The following is a 12394-nucleotide window of genomic DNA, read 5'->3' on the forward strand; positions in this document are numbered from 1 at the left end:
TTGTAAAATTCAGTACAACAGAATATCCACACAGCATCAGTTTAGTTCATTAATTACTATTCTACTGAATTCCTTTACAGAGGCTAACAGAACAACAGATTAATTATTGCAATAAAAAATTCAGACAACTAGTATATAAGTTCTGACATTTTACCATCCATTTTAATAGAAGCATTTTTGCAAATGTACATAGTGTCCCACTTTGGGACATTTTTTAAATATTTACTATAATTTAAAATGAATAAATAAATCTGATTTCAAAGACTTTTTTAGAAATAATTTTCTTTAATTTGTCTTTAAGACAATAACATTTTTAAACATCGAGGAAGTCATGTAAGCTAAATATTAAAGACTACATTTAAGACACTTTATTTAAAAATTAAGATGTTAGTTTCTACCTACTACACAACAGGTAAAACAAAACATAAAATATTTTTAAATGTTCATTTTTTAAAAAACCAAAATTATACTATGTTAAGATATATACATGAGAGGTTGTCTTGGTAAGTCAACAAGAACAAATGGGATGATGCTTTCAAAATGCATACCTTTAGAAAGAATAGGAACAAGATTAGGAATTTAGGGGAAGGGGAAAAAATTAAATGTAAGGAGTTACATGCTTTACAAATTTAGAGCCTTTTCAAATTTCTTTTGCTTTGGGCACTTCCTGGTGGAGCATCTTTTTTATTCTTCCGTTTTGAGGATAAACTATTACATTCTTTTGACCCATGGAATGCATGCAGACATAAAATACAGAACTCAAAGGCACATGCTTCTCTGCTACATAGTCCCCGTTTCTTTACCAATTGATATTTAGCAGGATATTGACATCTTGGACAGGGTTTTAGAGCTTCATCAGTGAACAGAGTTTTAGCAACCTATAGCAAGAGAAGAGAGAAAAGAGCTATTTATTCTTGTAAATGAAAATATTCTAAAAACTGAAAATGATGCATTTCTTAGATACCTACTTTCAGGTATTCTTCCTGCCTGCTAGCTGAGTGGGGAACAGAACTGCATCTCCTAGGTGTAAGCTCAGTGTGTGAAGGTGGTGTCTGTAAAATAGGAGTTCTGGCTTGAGCTTGAACAGGTCTTAGAGCAGATCTATTGAGAATATTAAGTCTTGTAGCAGCATCTTCAGCCTTCAATAAATATTCCTGTTAGTTCATAATTATTTAACAAAAAAAAAAAAAAAAGGAGAAAATTAGGATTTTATTTCATTTAGGATTTGCAGCTAGATTTTACTTGTTTAGGTTTTTTTCCCCTCTGCAACAACACATAAGAAAAGAAAATTATATTTATATATATATCACAAGTATTTACCATTAAATGTTTATATTTAACAAGGGATCAAGAGAGAGATCAACAAAAACCAAGTCCCATGAGCAGGGTAAAAGCCAACTGTCTTTTAGCGCACTCTACTGGTGCTCATGTTTATGAATTAGGATATCTCAATAGCAAGTGTGTATGTATGATGGGGAAGATCTGAAAAAACATACTCCTATGAACATGCTTATTTCTCTATATGCCCCTTAAAAAACCTTCTACACATCCTTCTGATGTTCACAAATACAACATGACACTGCGACACAAGGAGTCCTGAAAATAATCAGGAAGTAGTGTAGAGCAGGTCCTACAGCACTGCAAACAAGTGACATGGACAATGAGGAACAGCATGGCACAATGGTATGAGCTTAAAATGAGCACAATGGTAGAGTTTAAAATCTAAAGCTAGAATTAGTCAAGGAAGAGATCATACAGGATTCTCAAGAAAGGGAAGGAGGGGTAAATAAGAGTCTTACATGGCTGAAGACCAGTACTCAAACTGCAGACAACTGAAAAGCAGTAAGAGCCATTACATTCTCCTGTTAGAATCCATCACCTGCTCATTTTGGAACTGTCTCTGTCAGTTACTTTTCTGTAGCTTTACACGATGTTTCATCTTTCCTTCCATCTTCTTTCATACTTAAAAAAATCACCTTTGAGAAGGTGATTTATCTTACCTGAGCTGCTTCTTTCAGCTGTTTTGTGTACAACTTTCTCCTCTTATCTGCACTTCTGTCTTGTACAATGATTTCACGCCAGCTTTTACTGACTTTCCAAATGCTGGAACAAATAAAAAATTTATCCACTTTCAATTTTTTTCAAGTAGTGCAGAAGTCATGACAACAAGACTACCTGGTGAAGATTTTTGCATGGTTTCATAAACTCTTGGTCATTACACAGACTGCTGCTATAGACTAGTTCTTTATTTTGTTATGAAACACAGGTCTCATACTTTACATATCACTCTATAACAGAAGAGTCTAAAGAACAACAGCAACATTAATAGCACAGCATATCTTTGACTTAGAAAATAAATTAATTTCTTCCTCCATATAAGCCACTTACCAAGATTGTTTCTAGTCACATTTGTGTTTAGAGTTCTAAAAACATCTGTGCCCTTAGACTTTCATCTATTCACCCATTGCCTTTGTTACAACAAAGAAATCAAGAGCATTGTGGGAAATGTAACAGTTCCTACTGATTAGAAATTAATCCAGAAGATTACTCATGAATCAAAATTCTTTGAGCATCCTTGTGCTTAGAAATAACTGAGAAAATAAAATACACCAGAAAAATTCTAGAAAATGTGTTTTGAGTGCTATGCACTATTGGGAACTTATAATGAGGACAAATTACTTTCTAGGCTTAAAGTAATTTTTAATATATTTTTAAATTTACAAGTATTGTGATTTAGTTCTGAGTTGACCAGTTTTACATGTTTTTTTTTTAGCTTTTTAATGCCCCTATTTATTTTTAGATCTACCAGAAAGACCTACTTAACTAATGGTGAGAAAACGTCTCATTTTTTTCAGAAACAAATAAATTTGTTTGACTACATCACCCAGTATTCCAGAAGTTATTCTAATTAATTTGCAGAAGCACATTTTTCCCCTTTTTTGTGCGTGTGAAGCAATAATACTTACCTGCATATACTTTCTACTGTCAAAGCATCTAAAACTATTGCAAGAACATGTTTTAAATTTCTATCTTTCAATTCTGTTAAAATATCTAATTTTTCAAGGCCCATTTTCTTGCCAATAAGTCCAGGAAGAACATGACCTAATGCAAATATTTCTGTTCCATCAATATTCTCTGAGATTTGCTTTTGGTGCAATCTTTGTCTTTGCAAGCAAATTTCATGAACTATTTTCAGAGCTGGAGTTCTTGAGAGATCTCCATGACGTACAACCAGGTCTCCACTAGCCTGTTCCTTTAGAACTAACTCATGATCTTCACTGACAAAGTCTCTTTCTTTTGTTAATATATGCATTGAAGTAGGACTGCCATGATTATCTTCTCCCTCTGACTGGGAGCCTAGTTCCTGAAGAGTGGATAACCTTCTGACTCGCTCAAGTTTTCTTGTCTTTCTTTTACCGTCCAAAGTTCTGGAATCTTCTTTGTGCTTTGGGAAGAGCTCTTGGAAAGATCCCTCGTAATCAGACAATGAGTCTCCTGATTTGTCCAAAGGAAGTGAATTATATCCACTGTCTTCAGGCGTTGAAAGATCTGGGTAATTTGCTACTTTAACAGGGGGAGAGTTTATATCACATAGTCCAAAGTTCGAGTTCTCTACTGGACTGGTGATAGAAGTCAGGTATTTGCCCTCACTGGCCTCAGGTAGGCTACTCCTACTGTAAGTAGGAGTCCTAAGCACCCCATCTCTAACACTCATAAGAACATTTTCATTAAATTCATTAGTGTTACTAGAAGTGACATCCTTCCGCTGAATTGGAGATAAACCTTCTGATTCTAACAATAAGGGGTCCTTACTCTGGGACTCCTCTAGTGTAGAAGTCCTTTGTTGTGAAAAGGAAAGCCTCCTTTTTGGAGAATCAGGATTAGAATTCTCAGGTTCTGAAGTGCTAGTTGTCAGAGGTTTGTAACCTTTATCTTTTGGAGAATATGTAGCAGTTTGTGAAAGCTTTTCTTCAGAGCTCAAAACATGAGAGAATATTTTTTTCCTGATGCTTCCTGAAGAACTAAGTTGTCTTTCACAGCGTCCTACAGTTGTGCCAGCTTCGATGGTATTGGGTAAAAGCAGCCTCCTGCGTAGTGAGGAACCTTTTCTACCTGATTTAGGAGTTTCAAAAAAACCTGCACTTCGATTTGTTTCTCTTTCTTCTGATAAGGAGATAGAATTCAATTCTTTTTCAATCGATGGTGACATGGGAAAGAAGGCACTTGGATGGACATGCTCAGAATGCTCCTGTAGCAACGATACACTTGTTACACTCAGCGCTTCTTCGCGTTCTGCGTCAGCATCTTTCCCTGACTCGTTGCATCTGCTGTCCAAAAATGCTGAAGTGCAACATGTGTCTTTAAAATTTGAGTATTTAAAGCTGCTCCTGGGAGGTGTTAATCTATTTCTTTTAAGAATATTGAACCTCACTAGATGACTGTCTGACATCTTCTGCTTGACACTTTGACTTTGTAAATAAAGATGCCACGGTTGTTTCTGAAACAAACAATAAAAGCAGTCACCAAAACCCCCTCAGATAAGAGAGAAAGCCTTGTGCAAGTCTATAAAGATAACAGTCATAACAAAAGTGTTGTCATTAGTCTCAGTAGAAACAGGGCTTATACATAAACACAAAAAAAGTTGGTTGGAATGAGTGATTAAAATGCATATTGTACTGCGAGGCAAATCAAACATAAATCCAGTTTGCTAATTGACTTGGCAGTCCTCATTTGTAGAAAAGCACTTCAAAAAAGCTACATAGCAATTAAAAGCTCATTGGTACTGAAATTGGCAACAAAACTCCCCAGCATTCCAGTAGAACCAAGATTTTTATTAGCACTGTTACTGGTTCATCCAGCAACTAATAGTTCAGTACTCAAGAATGAGCAGAAATGGTAATAGGTGAGTTTAGACTGAAGACATTTTCACCTTAAGTAAAATAAAAGGATTAATCATGAAGTTACAAATCTAGAAGTCTCCCTATGATTTAAATCCCTAGAGTCCCCAGAGGGAATTAATTTGACCTCTAGTTATAAAGTTAAAAGTGCCTTTTTTATCTGCCTTAACATTTAAGCATTATTTTGTAAAGAAGCTCTGCTTTTGGTCATCTCTACGGGTAAACTGAGTCTTCTGAAGGCTTACATTTTAAAGAAAATAACTGACTATACACACACTCACCAGGTACATAGAATTTAAGAGCTACTATACATTTTCCTAGAAAGGTTAGAAGTGGTTTAAAGATTGTGGAAACAGGCTTACTTTTGCCACTCATACACTGCAGAATTTCTCCACCCTAACTGTAGTGGCATTGGGTCACTGCTTTCTACACACAGTAACTGCACAAAAGATGTTATGACTAATGCAGCGAGAGGGCTGTTCTCGCAGACACCAAAGCCGTTCACATCAAGGTTGCAAGACTCAAGAGTTTGAATCAGCAGCTTTTACTGTGGTATGTTACCTCTAGAACTGATATCCTGGAACATAAAGCCTAGAATTAGCAGCTGAACTTTCAAAACAGAAGTAGGAATCTTTAAAGGTGGCTTCAACACCAAATACTAAGCCATTGTTAATATCCCAAAAGTCCTTTCTTAGTCTAGCCCTAAGCCACCAAATACTAGCGGTGGGACCCCAAACTGCTCAAGAGATGTGAGGCAGAATAATTCTTTGATTATCTTGAGTCATTAATTAGCATTTTATTACCCATATGGAAAGCACTTTTTAAGATGATTGCAATATTTAAAAAAATACTTTGTTTTGTTTTCTACTGTAAGAAGATAGCGACAGGAGAAGTTCAAAAGGAAAAGGATGTTAAACAGCAGAATGACATCTTGGTATTAAGACATACAAAATCTTGCTAATATCAGTATGAAATCAAACAGACTTAAACAAACAAAATCCACATACATAACTGAGAAAAACCCTCCTATCAAAGACAGGTATGTGAAAATAATTCCAAGACAACATCAAACTGAAATCTGATGTGCTTCCTTCCCTTCTCCCATTCACCTCTATAAGTACCTTTCCTTCCCGTTTGTTTTCTGTCTCTGCTTTTACCTTGTTCCCTGTCTTACACAACGAAACAAGTTACAGCACAAATAGGAAACACAGGGGCATAGCTTTAAGCTACTGTTTAGTGAATTACTTCTTTGCTGCTGCAGGACCAACTCCAAATAGCACTTAATGTTTTATCTGCATCACTTCTCCATTTTTTAGTAGATCTGTAAGTACTGGTGTCCCTCAATGGTTGATCCTGGGCCCACTATAGTTCAACTTATCATCTGTGTCTTGGATGAAAGGGGCAGACACCTCCCACTGCAAGTTCACTGATGGCACAAAGCTGGGCGGAGCAGCCAATACTCCAGAGAACTGTGCAGCCCTTCAGAAGGAGCTGGGCAGGCTGGAGAGATGGGCAGAGAACCCTCTGAAACTCAACAAAGGCAAATGCAGATCCTGCACCGGATGAGGAACCCCAGGGACCACCAGTACAGGATGGGGGCTGACCCGCTGGGAAGCAGCTCTGCAGAGAAGGTGCTGGTGCACAACAAAATGCCCATGAGCCAGCAGGGTGCCCAAGAAGACCAAGGGTACCCTGTGGTGCATGAGGAAAAGCATTGCCAGCTGGTTAAGGGAGGTTATCCTGACCCTCTGCTCAGCCCTGTTGAGGCCTCACCTGGAGTGCTGTGTCCAGTTCAGAGCTTTCCAGTTCAAGAAAGGCAAAGAAATACTGAAGAGAGTCCAGTAGAACTATGGAGGTGATTAGGGGACTGGAACACCTGAGTTATGAGGAAAGGCTGAGGAATCTGGGCCTGTATAACCTGGAGAAGGGACCTTATCAATGTCTATCAGTGTCTGAAGGGAGGGTATTAAAAGGATGCAGCCAGGCTCCTCCTGGTGGTACCAGGTGATAGGACAAGAGGCAATGGCAGAAATTGCTGCATAGAAAGGTCCACCTGAACATGAGAAAAAATTTCTTTACTGTGAGGATAACAAAACACTGGAAGAGGCCACCCAGAGAGTTCATGGGGTCTCCTTCTCTGGAGATATTCAAAAGCTATTTGGACACAATCCTGAGTAATGTGCTCGGAGGACCCTGCTCAAGCAGGAAAGTTGGACTAATCATCTCCAGTGGTCCCTTCCAATCGTACACATTCTGTGATTCCATGGTTTTAGGCAATAGGCTGAGAAGGCTTTGTCATGAACCAGAAAATAACTTTTTCCTATATTTTTAAAGATAAGAAATCTCTGTGCAGTACACTGCTATACTTCAGTCAATTATTCATGCTATGAACAAAGGACCACATGAGCGTAGCTCATCTTTTTGTAAGAAGACAAAGACCTATAAAAAATCCGCCATAACAAGAGGGCATTATCTTCACTGGTCTACAAGAATAGAGGCTTCATTTTTATGCTGAATTTTGGAAAACTGCAGTTAGCAAATGTTGCCAGTAAACATTATTGCCAAAAATGTTGATAGAGATTTAAACTGAATGCTAGAGACAGCTGCTCAAAATCTCAATTCCACCAAAAAAAATCCCATATCCACACTTACCTTTCAAAATATTAGTATTTCCCTTAAATGCAGTCAAACTAACCACACATTTAACAAAAGCCCAAAGGCTCCCAGGCTTAGAAAATTAATTTTCAGGCAGGATGCTGAAGAAACAACAACAGGAAAACCTCATGCTTGCAGTTTCATTCTCAGGCATTCTATGAGAGAATTGAGAACAGAAAAAAAAATTAAAACATTACCGTATAAAAGAAGTTAAGCAAACTTGAAACTGTGTTTCAAGTAACATAAAAATCACAAGATTTTGCAGCTATAAGGGAGGTCAGAATAGCAAAGTTAAAGAAAGTTTGGTTAACTCAAGTAGAAGCTGAATATAATGCTGTACAGCAGCCAGCGTCCAGCAGGGAGAGCTTGTGAGCAAGCGCACGACATTGATTCAGATCTGTTAGAAAACATGACAGGAGAATATAAATAAATGTGCCAACTGACACGGAGTGAACAATGGCCGGCCATTAAGCTTCATTTCACCTCTTCTCTAGACCTCGCCATTCATTCATACATTTTTATACTTATTTTTACTTCTTTACCCTCTACTCCACAATTTTGAGACCTCACATGGAGTATTGCCTTCAGCCCCAAGGCCCCCAAAAATAAGGACATGGACACATGGACATGTTGGAGTGAGTCCAAAAGCAGAGCATGAAAATAATCAGAGGGCTGGAGCACCTCTGCTCTGAAGACAGTCTGAGACAGTGAGGGCTGCTTAGCCTGGAGAAGTCTTCAAGGAAATATAATTGTAGCCTTTCAGTACCCCATGGGTAAGTACCCCATCAAGAAAGCCGGAGACTTTTTACAAGCGCTTTTGGGGATAAAACAAGGTAAACTGTAAGAAGGAAAGTTAGGTTAGATGTTAGGAAGAAATTCTTCGCTATGAGGGCAATGAGACACTGGAACACTTTGCCCAGAGAAGTCACTCCATCACTAGCAGTGTTCAAGGTCATGCTGGATGTGGCTCAGAACAACCTGATCTAGTAGAAGGTGGCCCTGCCCATGGAAGGGGCTCAGAACTGGATGATCTTTAACATCCCTTACAACCTGAACCATTCTGGGATTTACACAAATCCCAGTAAACACCTCAAGCTTGTATACAATTTCTTTCCAAAATGTAGTACCTGTACAAATTAAGCTTTAATTTAACACAAGGTCTGATTTTACAAATACAAAAGGAAAAGCCTTTCAGAGGTGCTGAACATTTCCCATAATAGAACAAGATTCTATTTCTATTCATAAGAGATACATAACAAAATCTCTTGTAACGCTACCTTTATAAGCACTTCTTTTTTATTATGAGAATTTCATCTACTAAATTTGAGCCATAACACCACACCTTTTTCATTTGGGGATCTTTATCTAGTTTCTGAAAGTTTTCTTAGCCTTTTGTTAGATGTCATCAAACAGATGTGCAGGGAAGAAAAGGCTGGTCACACCACTAGTCAGTTACAGAGGAAGTAACAAAATCCATATCTACTAAGGACAAATTTATGTGCTCTGTGCATTTCTCATATCTGTAATTAGTTTTGCCATTGTCAAATTAACTGCAAATTTTCTGGGAGTTTACTAGACAAAATAATTCATATTCAGAGATCCAAACTAAATTGAGGGCAGGATCCATAGATTTAGAAAAGGAATAATTTCTAACAAGTTCAGTCTCACCAAGTACCCTAAAGGGGTAAGAATGTTGGTTACTAGAAGGCAATATAAATGGTACCTCCAACTTAGACAAATTCTAGGATGGAGTCACACCTGTTCTTAGCAACTTATATTCCTCAGTAACACACACAGAACAGTTATGTATTGAACAAGACAACTTCTACCTTTTTTTTAAATCACTGTTCACCACTATTAACAAAACAGATAAAGACAAAGTCTTGGTGATACAGAAGTATTTTCTCTGTTATTTAAACAGATATGGTACCTGCAGTAAAACTGACTCTGCTCTTTGAGCCCAAAGTCACTGATAGTGTCCAGGTAATAATACTGAAGATGACACAGCCAAGTCCTATCTGCATGATGTGGGTCACTTACCCTAATTTGTGAAGCAAATCGAGATCTTCCAATGCAAAGGCGGTGTATTCAAAGTATTGCTTACCCCTAGTGATAACCCGAAGTGAGAAAGGATGTGGAGAGACAAGAGAGAGGTGCAAGAGAAACATCACCCAGCTGAGACAGTTTTCACTCCACAAATATATGTGTTAACTGCAATGCCTAATTACCCAGCGATGGCTGATAATTGAGACGGAGCTGAGGACCAGCACCCGAGGGTCTCTCAGTCACTGGGAAGCCGGACGCGAGCAAAGCAACCGCTTCACCCTCACGTCTGGCAAACCGGTGGGCACAGGAGCACAGCCTGGAGGCCGCCCTACCACCGGGTGCAGCTGAGGCGGCGGCGGGACACCCCGAGCAGGGCTGAAAGCGAGGAGCAGGAGTGAAGGCAGGCTGGAGGAATTTCAGCAGCTCTCGCCGCCCGGCCCCGGGCCCGTTGCCCTTGGCGAGGAGCCGCTTCGCTCTGCCCACCCACACCGGCCCCTCGCGTGCGGCCGCGGCCGCTTTCCCTCGCTCGGCTTTGAACTACCCGCCCTCACCAACCGCTGCCTCCCCGCCCCCTCCGCGCTCGGCCCCGGCCGGGAGCCTGAGGAGAGCGGCAGCGCCCGGCCCGCCCCTCGGGGACGTGAGGGAACACCGGCGAGGCTTGCCGTGCTCCTCACGCTTTATGCTACAGCCCCGCGGCCCCCGCCGCACCCAGCCCTCTGTTAAAGCGCCCCTGAACCGTTCCTGCCCCTGCCCTGCTTTTCCAGAGGCGCCCAGTGAGGGTGAGGTTTTCCCGCCTCTGCCAGAGCCCACTCCGCTCCCTACGGTGGAGGGGAATGGGGGGGCGGAGGCGCCGGCGCTAGGGGGCGGCTCAGGGGTGCCTGAGGCATTCAGCTAATAATCCTTATCTGCACCACAGCCTCTAAGCTTGGGTTATAAAGGCGCTAGTTAATTTGAGTTAATTAGCACCTTTTTACCCGGCAGCCCAGGACTAAACGGTCACAGAGCGTTTGTCAAGTACATCACCTTCAAAGCAGTCGGGAGGAGGATCCCCGACTCCAGCGCCGCATAGGTTGTCCTCAAATCTCCCCGTGTACTTTTTGCCGGAGATTCCAGGAAGGACCATTCTCCCTGGCTACAGTGTAGAGCACATTTTCCACACCTTGTCCAGTCGTGAATGGCCTAAGGGCTAGTCCTGTTTAATTTGTTAAAAAGCTTGTAGTAATTAAGAAACTGGCGCCTGGGTTTTGCTGTGGTTTTAGTTTTTCTGTATACTAAAATAAACCCAAACAAAAAACCCGACCCAAACCAAAACTGCCAAAACTACCACTACGTGGATGGCTTTTTTTTCCGGGGCTCGGTAAGGATAACGTGAGGCTTCACACGGGCGGGATGGGGAATGTCAGACCTAAAACTAACACTAAAAGCAACATCTACATTTTAATAAGCAAACTCCCGGTGTAAGTATCGTAACCTCTGTTCCTGGGGTGTGGCAATTTCTCAGCCTTCCCCTTTGGCAGCTCCGCTCCTCCAGCCTCTTGCACCCGTCCTGGCGTGAGGCAGCCTGAGAGGGGCCCGAGGGATACCGGCTTCAAAGTTCCCTACCCAGAGCCGGCGGACACTGACTTTTTAGGGAAAGAATATCGGGTTATTTGACTACAAGGTAACTGTTATGGCTAAAAAAGGGAAAGGCTCTTGGAGTATCTCCCCGTTCCTTTTTAAAAGGAGAAAACACAAAAAACTTTATTTAAGCTAGTAGAACTTTTCTGGAAGTGTTTTCTGTAGTACAGTCTGTTTTGCAGGAGCTGAATAAAATTGTTTTTCAAATATTTGTATTTATTTATAAAATACATTCTCAGTAAAACTAGAAGCTAGTGGGACACAGCCGCTGCAAGCTCTGTCTCCGTCACTCAAACCTGGATGGATTTATGCGAACTGGATCAAAAATATCCAAGAAATTTAACAAGTCGTAATTGCGACATTTTATGCAATACACAGAAGTGTCACACTACAAAGTGTGTTTAAAAAAAAAAAAAAAAGTCCCCCTACCAAAAACCCACCGCAACAAAAACCAAGCAAGCAAACAAAACAAAACCAAAAACAAACAAACAAAAAACCCAAAACCTGAGAACGCTACTTCAACAAGTGAAACGAGGTGAGACATTCTGCAACACTCGCACTGCGCTCGGTTACGGCTGCATTTCCTTCCCCTGTCCCAAGCACCTGTACCCCTGTGCCTTCCCCATCTCGACACACAAACCTTTCGTCTCATTTGTCTATCAATTCCCCAAGAACTATTTCACTTTACAGTACAGTGGGAGTCTCTCATAAAATCTCAACACTCTCTGCTACTCTAAATCCGAAGGAGCATCTTTAGGGCTAGAATTTACCAGCACATGGGAATGGGACTTACCAAAGCGCTCCTCTCATAAGGGGCGGATTTTATCGGAAACGGCTGAAGCAACCAAAACTTTAACATCTGGTAAATCATCCTATTTTTCCAAGGGAATGTTTAAAAGATGCAAAAAATCAAACAATGACATTATTTCTTTATTAACAATGGAAATATTATTTTCACATGATTAACTGAATTTTTCATGGAGATATTTTTTAAGTCCTTTTAAATTTGTCGGTTGACAAACGCGTTTTTAAAATACTAACGAACCTAGAGAAATAATACCGGGGAGTGGGGAAGATTGTTATTTGCTTTTTTAGGACTTGGTAATTTTTTACCATGCGTTTACCAAGACAGATAGAGCTCAGGCTGTTTTTCTCCTCTGTTTAAACCTCTTGGTACC

The 12394-nt window shown here is 40.3% G+C and overlaps 1 protein-coding gene across 1 annotated transcript; it reads right to left on the minus strand.

Moving 5' to 3' along the window:
• Positions 1–629: 629 nt before the first annotated feature.
• On the minus strand, positions 630–4450 carry FBXO43 (F-box protein 43). Its single transcript, XM_038129275.1, has 4 exons — positions 2967–4450; positions 2001–2103; positions 969–1154; positions 630–878 (listed from the first exon to the last, which is right to left on the minus strand). Exons 1-4 carry the CDS (start codon positions 4448–4450, stop codon positions 630–632), a joined length of 2022 nt encoding a protein of 673 aa, XP_037985203.1.
• Between the last annotated feature and the right edge of the window lie 7944 nt (positions 4451–12394).

This window comes from Motacilla alba, chromosome 2 (genome assembly GCF_015832195.1).
Source record: "Motacilla alba alba isolate MOTALB_02 chromosome 2, Motacilla_alba_V1.0_pri, whole genome shotgun sequence".
NCBI classification, from domain to species: Eukaryota; Metazoa; Chordata; class Aves; order Passeriformes; family Motacillidae; genus Motacilla; species Motacilla alba.

Coding starts and splice junctions, on each gene's coding strand:
- FBXO43 (XM_038129275.1), bottom strand. CDS start 4,450: ATGTCAGACAGTCATCTAGTGAGGTTCAATATTCTTAAAAGAAATAGA. Junction 2,104..2,966: donor ACAGTAGAAAGTATATGCAG/GTAAGTATTATT, acceptor TATTTGTTCCAG/CATTTGGAAAGTCAGTAAAA. Junction 879..968: donor GGCAGGAAGAATACCTGAAA/GTAGGTATCTAA, acceptor CTCTTGCTATAG/GTTGCTAAAACTCTGTTCAC.